Genomic DNA, 12,476 nt, shown 5'->3' with positions numbered 1-12,476 from the left:
TCCATAAACTTCTTAAACCACTCGAAAACTTGCGTGCGAGATAGACACTGATCACCATATACTTCTGTCAACAAATTGTAAGTTTCAGTGGCAGATTTTCCAAGTTTTGTGAGGAATTTGATGTTAGCACGTTGTTCTGCATTAGCACTCAGCATTATTCCGACGGAGCTCAGAAACACGATCCGCTTCTAACAATGGTCGCGGCCAGACTAACCGATGCACGTGAATGAAACTTTGTGTGACGGTAGAGGGAAGTCCAAGGGTCAATGCCCTACCCTCCTCTTCGTCAATGACGTGGCCGGAAATGAGTCATAAAAGTAATCCGGTTTCTTTATTGCCACACCTTGTATATAACAGAAATTTTATTGAATGCACTCAACGAAAAAAAAAATTCAATTTGATTCTCCATTGTCAATATTGGAATTGAATTAAAATACAGAGAATTTTACTTTTACAAGATTTCCAATATGAAAATTTAGCATAAAAGGCATTACTAGATGCAGTTAATTTAAAAACAGTTCACAGGTAACTATGCTATAATGATAAACATTTCATGTAAAAGCAATGTAAATGTAAAAATGACAATATTCTATATTTCTTCAAATGTCACTTCCATAATTACCTTCTTCATCATATTAACTCAATTATTCTTACTTGTTCTACATAAATTCTTCAGTTATACCCTGTGCAGATACAATGGTTAACAGAAACCTGAGGTCTCAGCGTTTTCTGATATAATATTATGAAACAGGAAATAGCAATAAAGGACTCCAATATTTTTAACTGGAATTCAAATCCACATTAGTATCATAAAGAAACCTCTGACTTCATGGCTTTCTAATTAAAGTGTGGCATAAAGGTAGAGTTGTCCCTGCGCTTAATTAAATAAGCACTATGACATGAAGACATAGGGGGCATGGAGGTACAGCTCTACCATTCTTGGCCTCAGCACTAGATGGACGTCAGTGGTCAGCTTCATGTCCTGGCTCCTTTACTCCCAGGGAAATCACATCTGGTACCCACTGGATATTAGCCTGGGTGGGCCACACAGCTGGTCTGGATGCTGTGCACAAGAGGAAAAGGTTCCCTCTGCTGGGAAACAAAACCCATGCATCCAGCCCGTAGACCATTGCTATACCAACTATTGTTTTAACAAATTGGCCTTACCGGTGCTCCAATGCGAGAGAGGTAACGGTTCCGAATGTGGAAGTCTGAGTGGGGCTGAAGCAGATCATGAGGTGTGATGTCAGACATGGAGCCAGATGCAAGCAGTTTCTCACGTTCCAGGGCCTCAGCAGCTCTGCAGTCACAATAAGCACTCCAGCATAATAATTCCCCCAGAAGATGAGACAATTTTATGTTCAACACTGTTCGTTGTCTGAGGCAAAGTTATTATACATTTTTCACAAATTTGATCCATTTCAATCATTAGGGATCCTACACTGTTGACTTCATTAGAAAGCACTGGTTTCAATCAACGGACAATAGGATAAACATTATGCATAGCATACATTCTGTATGTCAAATATCAGCTGGAGATACATACAGAAAAATTTTGAAGCAGAGTATATATTCTAGGAGGGCCGCGCCATAGCTCAAGCGGTTAGTCGCTCACTTCCCACCGCTGCGGCCCGGGTTCGATCCCGGGTCTGGTCAAGTGGGATTTGTGGTGGACAAAGTGGCGCTTGGGCAGGTTTTCTCTGAGTACGTCGGTTTCCCCTGCCAATCTTCATTCCACCAATTGCTCCACAACCACCCTCACCTATCATCTGGGGCTGGTACAATAGGCCAGAAGTGGCCGCAGTACAAAGGACTTAGTCCACCCTACTAGCAATAAAAAAAAAGAAATATATTCTAGCAACATCAAGAGCAACAACTGGAAAAGCAAACATTGAAATCACTGGAAAGTACACAGGCAATGCAGTGAAACTTCGATTTTACCTTTTTCATGAATTTAGTCATAGCAGATCCCATGTTAGGCCAACTTTGATCTTGTCTCAGTATAACTCTAACTCACTGAGAGCAGTCTGTCCCCCCCACCCCCATCTGATATGTGTTCCAAAAATGACAGCAACACAGCAGCATGTGTGTTTTTGTAAGTGAAACATTCATTAGAAATGCACGCAGGTTAAATTATTGAATCTTTCAGTGCCCACGTGACTTCACTTTGCAGAGACAAAATTTTATCGCAGATCAAGACAAATTTCACAGCAAAAGAATGAAATATAGATAATAAAGGAAAAACAGAAACAATTTACAGTAAGTGATACAATAAATATTTTAGTGTAAGTTGATGTACATACTGGCACGTGTTGAACTGGCATCACAATTGAGACCTTCAGTATCTGCAAAAAACACTAACATGAAGGACCATGAAGAAAATGAAACAAGGTACATCCAGTGTGGACCTTTCTGCAAGCAGTGGAAATCACTGCAACATTCACCACTGGAGAAACTGGAATCTGCACTTGCCGCATGGTTCAAGCAAGTACGAGAGTAATGCTTGATACCCACCTCAAGGAGAAGGCCTTGCTCATCACTGCTTGTTTAAGAGAACCCAACTCTTTGGCTCCTAATGAATGGATCAACAGATTTAAGAGAAGACACAACACTGTGTACAGAACTCTATCAGGTGAGAGCGTAACTATTAATCCAGAAACTATAGAAGACTGCAAAAATTACCAACTATTGTTAAAAACTGATACAGCTGAGGAAACTGGTATATTTTTCAATCTACAACTTACTGAAACCTTCACATTCTGAGATTTTTGCTATGGTGGTATAAAATTGAAACAGTGGGTTACTGCACTCCTGATGTGCCATGCTGATCATAGTGAATAACTGCCACCTATTATAAGAGGTTAAACAGTTCCATCCAGTCTGACTAGTAAAGATTTTTCTTATTTCAATCCTTCATCCCTTACATGTTTTGGTCTTTACGGACCATCCTCAGAGGAACATCAATACGATCGGAAGCCAATATTACAATATGTGTTTGAATGCCAAGATATATACATACAATGCTGACAAAGTATAATGGGTGTAAAATCTAATGTTTTAACAAGTACAGCAACTGTCTTAATATGTTAAAATACTTACAATTTGTTAAAATTTTTGTTGGAAATTGTAAACCAAGTTAGTTCATGTCCTTTTTTATTATTTTTTCTCTTGAAGGAGGCCAAAAGTTCTTGTTTTTGATAAGAGGATTCTTTAATGTCATCCTGTAGGTGTTCATGGCGTGCTGTGTTATGCCACCTATTGTGGCATACTGCTACAAGAATATCTAGAGACTGTCTACAAAATATGAAACCAATACAAATTCTTGGACCACCATCAAAACATTTGAAGATTATCCTACAAAATTAGACAGAAAACTGGGTGTTAAAAATTGCAAAATCTTGCTTTTCATTGATCATTGTGCTGCCCATGTGAAGAACACAACATTTCTCAGCACCATCACAGAGTTGTATTTCTCACAGCTAAGTGTACCAGCCATGTACAGCCCCTGCCAATACAGAAATCAGTTGATTCAGAGGAGTGCAGCCATGACACATGGCAGACTGCTGCAAGATGCTACACAGATGAAGCTGGGTGCGTTGTCTGCAATACAATGCATAGCAGAAGGCTGGGGACTGATAATACCCACCACAATCAAGAAGTAATTTTGAAAGTGTAGTTTCTCAAATGATGTCAGCAGTAATGAAAACAGTGCAGTGAAACTCAGTGAAGATGAAGAGTATAACTGGTGGAGTTTACAACATGTTTGAGTGCATTTTGAGGGCTACACAACATGTAACAGTGCTCTCGAGGTTTGTCGAATCCCAAGTGTCATCCAAGCGTTAATGGCTGAGAGATCAAGAAAATAAGAAATAAAATAGTTAAACGAACAGTGTAGCTAGGTATGCACCACATCTGCCAGTCTATCCAAGTGAATACTGGGATAATACCTTGAAATAGACTATGATCACTTTCTTCCTCATCCTTTCCATTCATCAGCTGTAATCACCTTCTTACCTCACCTTGCTGATACCACACAAAACAGCCGTTAATAAAAAATCATAAAATAAACCAAGACCCATGCTTGCATCTACATATATATGGTTAAGTGTTGAGATATGTATTTAAAAATAAATATAAAACAAATTGTATTCACACTATACCATTCTCATTTCCCCGATTTTACATTTATCTTAGGTAGTCCCTTAATAGTGTAATTTGAGGTTTCTCTGCATCTGTACCAACAAATGCTCGAAACATAATTGAATCTGTGCCGNGTAGCCCTAAAAGACAAAAATAAAAAAAAAAAAAAAAAAAAAAAAAAAAAAAAAAAAAGAAAAATTGACATATTTCAAAATAAATGCCTCAGTCAGGTAAACTTCTGTTGGCCCTTGACAGCACAGTCATTCTTGGTTCCAAGAACCACATGATTCATAGATATATTTTACTACCTCACAACTCACTCAAATCAATGCCTTGATGTTACCTTAAACTTTTTATATACCAGCAAGTATACTGCATCTGCAGTGCAAGAAGTGAAGCATTTAGACTATCATTTGATGACATTTCACAGCTGACACCTAAAGGTCAGGAATCCTGCTGTATGAATTGTTGATGGCAGGCACAACCATTCCACATAGTTAATTTATAAGGCTCAATATATTCACCTGTCTATTCACTGATGATGAGCGATAAGCCAGGGCTCAAGAGTGGAAATATCTTTGAATGTATTCATTAAAAATGATTCCCTTTTGAATTTCAATAAACATTTCCACTAGTATAATACAAGGGTGAGTATCTTATATATTTTGCTGGCCTACTTGCTTTACTTTGAAAAAATAACATGCAACTTATGGGATCACCTTGCTGTCTGTGTGTCCTCCTTAATGTCTGAAGGCCAAAATAATGGAGCCAGAAGAGAAGACCGTTTCTAGGCAATAGTTAAATAAATGCATTTTTGCAGCAACAGTTACACATGCAACAACAGAAGAACTGTTAGCTGCAGTGTTCTCCATGTTGTCTGTGTTTTCTTCTCAGAGACTCTTGTATGTTATGTGAGTGTATGTAGGCTGATGTGCAGGAATTACAGCAGTATGGGTAGGTGAGGTTTCTCCCGTGGAGAAAGTCTGGCAAGTAGAATTTTTGTGATGGGAACTGGAACGCCATATGTTAACCCTTGCACATTTACTTCATTTCATGACTACAAATTTCTGCTCACTGCTCGTATTAAACAAATGTAAAACAATGTTAAAACTGATGCACTTGAAGAGAACTTACAGTGCATCACTACATACATTTTAATTTAACAGCCAGCTACAGCACAGCTTCAGCCACATTTTTGGTTATTAAATGCTTATTTCAATTAGCCATGAAGGAAAGAATGAACTTCCTTCCACAGCTTCAAATGATATGACAAAAATTTATGCTGGCAATGTTTTAACCAGCTGCAATTTAACTGATGTACCAGGGGTAGCACAAATAAAACTTATAAGCATATTATTAAAAATGAGGTAAATACAAAACTACGAACCAATGGCACAATCTTTACTCACAATTTCCTGGAAAACAGAACTTCATTTCTTAATGGAGAGTCAGAGACCACTTCGAAAATACTACAGATGCTAAGATAACCTGAAAATGAACTCCATTTCATTCAATATCTGAAAGGCAGATAAAGCTATGATAAAGAGCATTAAATACAGCAATTTATGTAATTTTTGCAGCCAGAAATCAGCTGACTTAAAACAATCCAACTGCTTGGATTCTATTTCAAGATATGAGTGGCATCCCCATATAATCCGAGTATTCAAATTTCTGTGATGCATGAAACCACCCCTGTGAGGCATGCATATAGATTCACTGTAGTGATGAAAAGGAAATTACATGTGAGAATTAAACCCCCCACAAGGACAAACATTATATGCCCTAAACATTATGCTAGTCAAATACAAGGAGAAGACATGATCATTTATCATCAAAATTAAGCAGTGTAACCTCTTTGTTTTAGACCGTGGTCCTGTGTTATGACATTGTGTAGTCCTTTACATGGATATCAACATTTCAGAAAAATTTGCTGCTTCCATTTTTGGGGTTGAACAGGCTGAAAATGGAAGCAGAAATGTAGTTATCAGCTATAAGATTACACGGTGTTACAACACTGAAGACAACATTACCTTCTGTCATGAAAACCTCAAATCTTGAATTGCAATTTCAGCTTAAACTTTAAGGTAGTAAAAAGAATGAATGGGTTATTGTGAAAGAAAGAAATGTTTCTGTTATGACACTCAGCATGTTTCGACCCAGATATAACATCATCGGGTGATGACAACAGCATACATACAAAAATTGCAATGCCAATCAGTTGATTAAGGTCGGATCTTACTTAAAAAAGTAAAGCTATCCCTGTAACAGGCTGTGAAGGCCCATACGGTTGTGACATGTCAAGGCTCCCACATTCTCTAGACAAGCAGCTCACAGATAGCAGTAAGGTTGTCAGAATAATCTGCCGGCCACCTCTTAATCCCCAGGAAGATTTCTGGTACTCATTTCTGTTAGGGGCTGAGTCAACCCCAGGGCCATAATGCAGCTGGAAGGATTAGGTAAATTGAAAAAAATCCACCTAATCAGGACTCGAACCCATGACCTTCCAGCTTGTAGTATAGTGCCTCAACCAACTATGCTACCGCATACCTCCCAGATCTTACTTAACCTTTATCCTACGGGCATTTAAATTCCGGTAAAGGCAGCCGTACGGAATAAATTTAAATACCCACGATTAGAAATCCGTGAAAACTGTAGTCACTTACTAAATTTGCTCCTATTTCTGCAATTTCTGTGATAAACGAACGAAATAAACGCTGTTTTTTTCTCGAAAGAATATAGAATCAGATATTGTAATTTACAGATTGTATAAAACATGTTAAGATTTTTACACTGGCTCCAAATAAGAAATTCCCCAGTTTTGTTAATTTCTCTACAACAATTCATAGGTTCAGAAGCATGACCACTTGTGCAACTTGGCAACACAGCTGAAGTTGAGTCTAAAGAGGTTATCATAGTCTGAATGACGTACTCGCCTTGGAATGAGGAGACTGGGCGAATGATATAAACTCAGTTTGTTACATCGCTCTCAGCTATACAATATGTTTACTGTTCTTACACAGTTCAAAGCTAGCTTTGTTTATGAAATTGCGTTGCCGTATCAACAGAGCGATAATAGAGCTTCGTTCCTGGAAGTTTTCAGTCGGAGGATTTCAAAGTTTGATCGTCGTGTCGTGTGGAATAGTCTATCATATTTCAGGTCATCAACGACTCGGTACAGATTGCTGTACCAACAATTCTGAGAGTGATGTTGAAGGTAGCGAATCAGAAAGTTATTTCGAAGGAGACCCCATCATCTTCGTCGGCAACCTGGGGACCACCACACCAGCGTGGCATGAGGAGTGTGAATAATTATTCAGGTGGAGCTGTGGGCAAACTGTGACAAACAGTTATAGCATCTGTTGTCGAACCTAGAAATGGACATATAAGCTATTTTTCCATCTCCTTGATCTGAACAGTTACATCCTGTTGTCACACAGAGAATTTCGTCTCGCTCTTGTGCGGAACATGCTGGAAGGGGTCCACCTCGCCATCAACGGCCAGGGGTCGAACCCCTGCCGTTTTATGGGAGATATCTCGATTATAGAAGGCCAAACCACATCACTGGCCGACTTCCTCTACTTCGCAATTGAGGTGTCGTGTGTGCTTTTCGCGTGGGACACGAAAGACCGCCCGGACAAAGTGCGTGAATTGCGAAATCGGACTCTGCATTTCCGGATTTTTTTTAGAATTCCACACGAAAGCAACATTCTGGCAGATGACGCAGGTGGGAAGACAGATACTCCATGCAGATGGTGGCCAAAAATTATATAAGTAGGACATTATTTTCTACCTTAAAAATGTATTTCAAATAACGTCCGCACGCGCGGACTGTGCGACCCCATATGGGGACATTCGTACCGCTGACTAAACTTGTGCGACCCCATACGGGGTCTTTAGTCGTTTAAAGGTTAATACCAGATATTCATTACATTTTGGATAATGAACCTTCAGGTTTCATAAAATGCTGAGAAATTCTTGAGTAGATGCAGATTTGGCTTATCCTCAAGACAGGCTCAGCTTCATAAATAAGTAAATTCATTACATTTTAAAATTAAAAATAGATATATATGCAACAAATTAAAAAAAATATAGAAAAAAACCACTGCAAGGAGATCACTATGAAAAGCAAGGGGGATTTATTTTTTGGAGGGGTGGAGGGGATCACTGGGGGAACTTCAGAAATCATGGGGTTGAGGTGAAAAGGTGAGTATGTTTATGTTGCTGTGTGTATAAGGTACATGTGTATTGTATTGTGATGTGGGGGTGATGGAATGTAATTTTGGTGTGTACAAGATGCTTTCTTCCTGCGCACAGTTGATATTTCATTGTTGGAACTGAGTACACTGATTCCGTTGTTTTTGGAAACTAGATATGATGGTTGTCATATCTTTCAGTTTGCTGATTATGTTGCAGGTACTCCTGTATTGTGTACTTTCTTTTAGCAGGTTTACTTCTGGCAGCCATTTCTTAGTCTGCTATTGTCTGAGATGGGTTGGGGCATAGCAGCATATATGCGGAGACTATGAAGCTCTTCCCTGAGGTACTGTGGTGTGTGACTCTTTATGGTAGTATTAACAGCTGAAGGTAATTGTAACACATATACACTGTATGTTCCATTAATACTGAAAATTTTCTGAACAAGGAATTGCTACTCATGAACATCTAATATTCTACTGTAACTGTTGACTAAGTTACCATGGTGAACTACAAGGGATGGACAAAATAATGGAAACACTAAGAAACTGAGGAACTGAATTTGTTTCTGCTGGCTACACTGAAAGAACTTCATTTGGCAAAACTGAGTATTCTTCTTCCATTTCTTTACACACTGTAGTGCTGGTGCCAGTTCCTGTAAAAGAACTGGAAAACGGGAAATCTGTCAGATTTTGAAAGAGGACAGATCATTGGTGCAAATTCAGCTAGCAACTGTGATAAACACTGCCACATTATTAAGTGTATTGAGAGCAACATTTTCTTAGGTTATGTTGGCATACATGAATCATGGGAAGACAGCATCAATGAAAAGGAACTGTGGTTGAAAATAAATACTGATAGAAAGAATTTGTCATATATTGATAAGGACTGTTTAGAAAAATCATAGTACTACTATAGCACAGGTGCGCTGCACCAGAACTGGTTATTCATCTCGAAGATAGTTTTCACAAAAACTGTCAGACACAAGCTTCACAGATCCAACATCCACAGTAGGGATGCAACTGCTAAACCTCTGATTACTGAAAATAATGTTCAGATGCATAAACGATGGTGTCACAACCATAAAACCTGGACATCAGACAACTGTAAACGTGTGTCTGTTACAGTCAGATGAGTTGTCCTTCACGCTGTTCCCTAAATCAGGAAGATTTTACGTTCAGAGAACACCCAAGGAAGCCTACAATGCGGAATACCTGGTTCCAACACTGAAACACTGGAAAGGTTCTTTGATGTTCTGTGCAGCAATATCATGTTACAGTAGTCTGTTGGTCCCATTATTATCCTTCATGGCTGACTTACTGCAAGGGAGTATGTGGACAGGTTCAATAAGCAGGTACATCCCATGATCCAGATGGTTACTTCCCAACAATGATGCAGTTTTCCAAGATGACAATGTCCCCATTCACATGGCTGGAACTGTTCACTCATGGTTTGAAGAGCAAGAAGATGAACTTCAACATCTTCCATGGTCGGCATAATCACCAGATTTGAACATCATTGAAGCACTCTGGTCAGTTTTGGAGACTACAGTGAGGAACACGTTCCCACCTCCAACATCTCAAAAGCAACCTGAAGATGTTCTTCAAGAAGAATGATATACAATTCTGCTGGAGACTGTTCAAAACTTCTATGAGTCCATTCCAAGAAAGACGGCGGCTATACTGAAGGCAAAAGTTTGTCGAACACCATATTAATAAAGAAATGTGTACAGTATCTGTAGTGTTTCCATTGTTTTGTCCAACCCCTGTATGTTGTTTTCTCTTTAAAATGTTTGAATATCAATGATCAATCAGAGAAGCACATATACTTACAATTGACTTCTTTCAAACACTTCCCGTTGCCTAGGAGTCATATTGAGTATGCCTGAAGACTTTCTGTCAAGGAGCCAAATGAGAACAGATGTGAGAAGGGCAACTGTAAGAGGATTATAAAAAATATATATATAAATTCATACAGCAATGAGTTCAACTATACATAACTTCTCTGTTTTACTTTACTTGTTGAAATGACAAGTCCTAGTATACTAAGATCAAAAAACAAAACATTTCCAATGTGGAAAGGGATATCAACTGCCAGTGACAACATATCCGGTGATACACTACAACAAACTACAACAGACCCCAGTATTTGCTAGTATGATGAAATTCTGATTAATGAATAACAATGAAAATGTCCAATAAATCGTGAAAAATTTTCCAGCCTTAAACATCAATCATAAGAATCTATTACAATTTTTGTAACCATTTTGCCTGAATATGAATACTCATCTTAAAGCCATTCTGTTTGAAACGAACCCTTCAAACCAGCTTAATTTCATTCTCTGATGTACAGCCTGGCACTGCTAACTGGATATGATTCAGGCAGTTAAATCAGTTTACATTAATGAAACCTACAATTTCTTTGTTAAAATCTGTCACGGACTTTAATAAAGAAATTGTATATAATAACACAACAAGTTGCATGAATTGAAAATTAATGAAACCTGCTTAGTAAAGTTCCATTTTCATTTGATCCTCCTCTCCACTTTAGTCTTTCAAGAGTCAAATCACATTCCCCACAAAAATGACACTATGACATAAGCTTCAAATATCTGTGAATTTATAACAACAGTTAATAAATGATGTGAATACAAGTGGTGGGAATTAATAAGTATCAAAGTCCATTATATGCAACAATTTAACATTTAAAAAGCCTACTACACTACAACACTGACTACCTCGAACCTTCGGGGGGGGGGCTTGCATGCATGCACACACCACACATGAAATTAGAGCCAATCATACAAGAGATATCATATATATTGTGACGTGGATGGCGCAGGGGGAAGTGGGGGTCGCGTGGGCTCTGCGGTCTTGCGAGTGACATCACATAACCACACTCCTTCCATCAGTGCGCAGCGCTCGGTAAACACCCCCTCCCCCACTGTGGCGTGGCAGGGGAGCGGCTGTGTCAGGCAGCAGTTGCCGCGGTGACGTGGCAGCGCTTCCCATAGTGATGTAACAAGGGATACCGCGGTTACTATACAGCAATAAACAAATCTCGACAGTGTTGCTAGGCAAACTGTAAACACAGTGTCACGCAACAGCAGTACATATCACATAACTGTTTTCTGTGTTATCCATGCTGAGGCTAAACAAGGAGAAGTGAACACTATTCAGTAGTGAGTAGTGAGCCAGTTGCGACTGAGTTACTAGCGAGTAACGATTAACCAGTCAGTTGCAGACTAGCAGTCGCTGAGTCGGGTTGTATGGAGTGCATGGCAGGAGAAGTATTTGTGATACTGCAGATGGCAGTAGTTGTGTAATTGTGAAAGTGAGTATTCAATAAATTCGCTATATCAAATAAGGCGTGAAGTTATTTGTCGCGTGACATATACCCAACACGTGACAATATGAACAATAAGAAAATACTGCCACCACAGGAATATTCAATTTTAAACTTTTAATTAACTGTACTGATACTGTCAATAATTTTATAACTTATCTACAATAGCATTTTATTCTATCTTGATTTCTAACGGTAGAAATCCCTTTCAAACATTTGTTTATTGTACATGTAAAGTGTTTCCTTTGTAGTGTTGACTTGCTGAAACATGTAAAAGGCTTTTAAATATTAAATTGTTGTACCTGATAGACCATGATACTTATTAATTTGTTTGCAAGTGCAATGGCTCAGAATGTCTCTTATAAAAATGAGCAGTCAGAGATCACAAACACAAATATTCCAGCAAAACTGCCAATGACATCAACCTATGAGATTATGTTCTCATTATAAATGCTGACTTACTGAAGGTACACAAGTGCAACATCACCATGAAAAAAGATTACAAACATGTCTACTATGTTTGTAAAGGGGTATTTTGTATTTTGAGAGTATCAACATAACTTTGGGATGAAAATTAAAGATAATGTTTTCAATGTAAAAGGAAAACAAACACCCAATCTGGCTGTTTACATATCAAACTTTTACAGTTCTCTAACCAAACCAGTCATTACAGTTTTCATTCATTTGCTGCTGTCACATACCTTAAGCGATCATGAAATCTACAAAAAAAAAAAAAAAAAAAAAAAAAAAAAAAAATTAAAAAGAGAAAGTGTTTTTTTTTATATTAAAAAAAATTT

The 12,476-nt window shown here is 38.3% G+C and overlaps 1 protein-coding gene across 1 annotated transcript in view; it reads right to left on the bottom strand.

Moving 5' to 3' along the window:
• LOC111873940 (major facilitator superfamily domain-containing protein 1) overlaps positions 1–12,476 on the bottom strand; it is a 55,767-nt gene that overhangs the window by 2,714 nt on the left and 40,577 nt on the right. Inside the window, exons 9-10 of the mRNA XM_023869048.2 lie at positions 10,167–10,269; positions 1,168–1,300 (exon numbers count right to left, since the gene is read on the bottom strand). Coding sequence (XP_023724816.1) covers positions 1,168–1,300; positions 10,167–10,269 — 236 coding nt within the window. The remainder of the gene's footprint in view (positions 1–1,167; positions 1,301–10,166; positions 10,270–12,476) is intronic.

The sequence above is a fragment of the Cryptotermes secundus genome, unplaced genomic scaffold (genome assembly GCF_002891405.2).
Source record: "Cryptotermes secundus unplaced genomic scaffold, Csec_1.0 scaffold691, whole genome shotgun sequence".
Taxonomy (NCBI): domain Eukaryota; kingdom Metazoa; phylum Arthropoda; class Insecta; order Blattodea; family Kalotermitidae; genus Cryptotermes; species Cryptotermes secundus.
The sequence above is the reverse complement of the archived record's forward strand: the minus strand, read 5'-3'. Positions and strand labels throughout refer to the sequence as shown.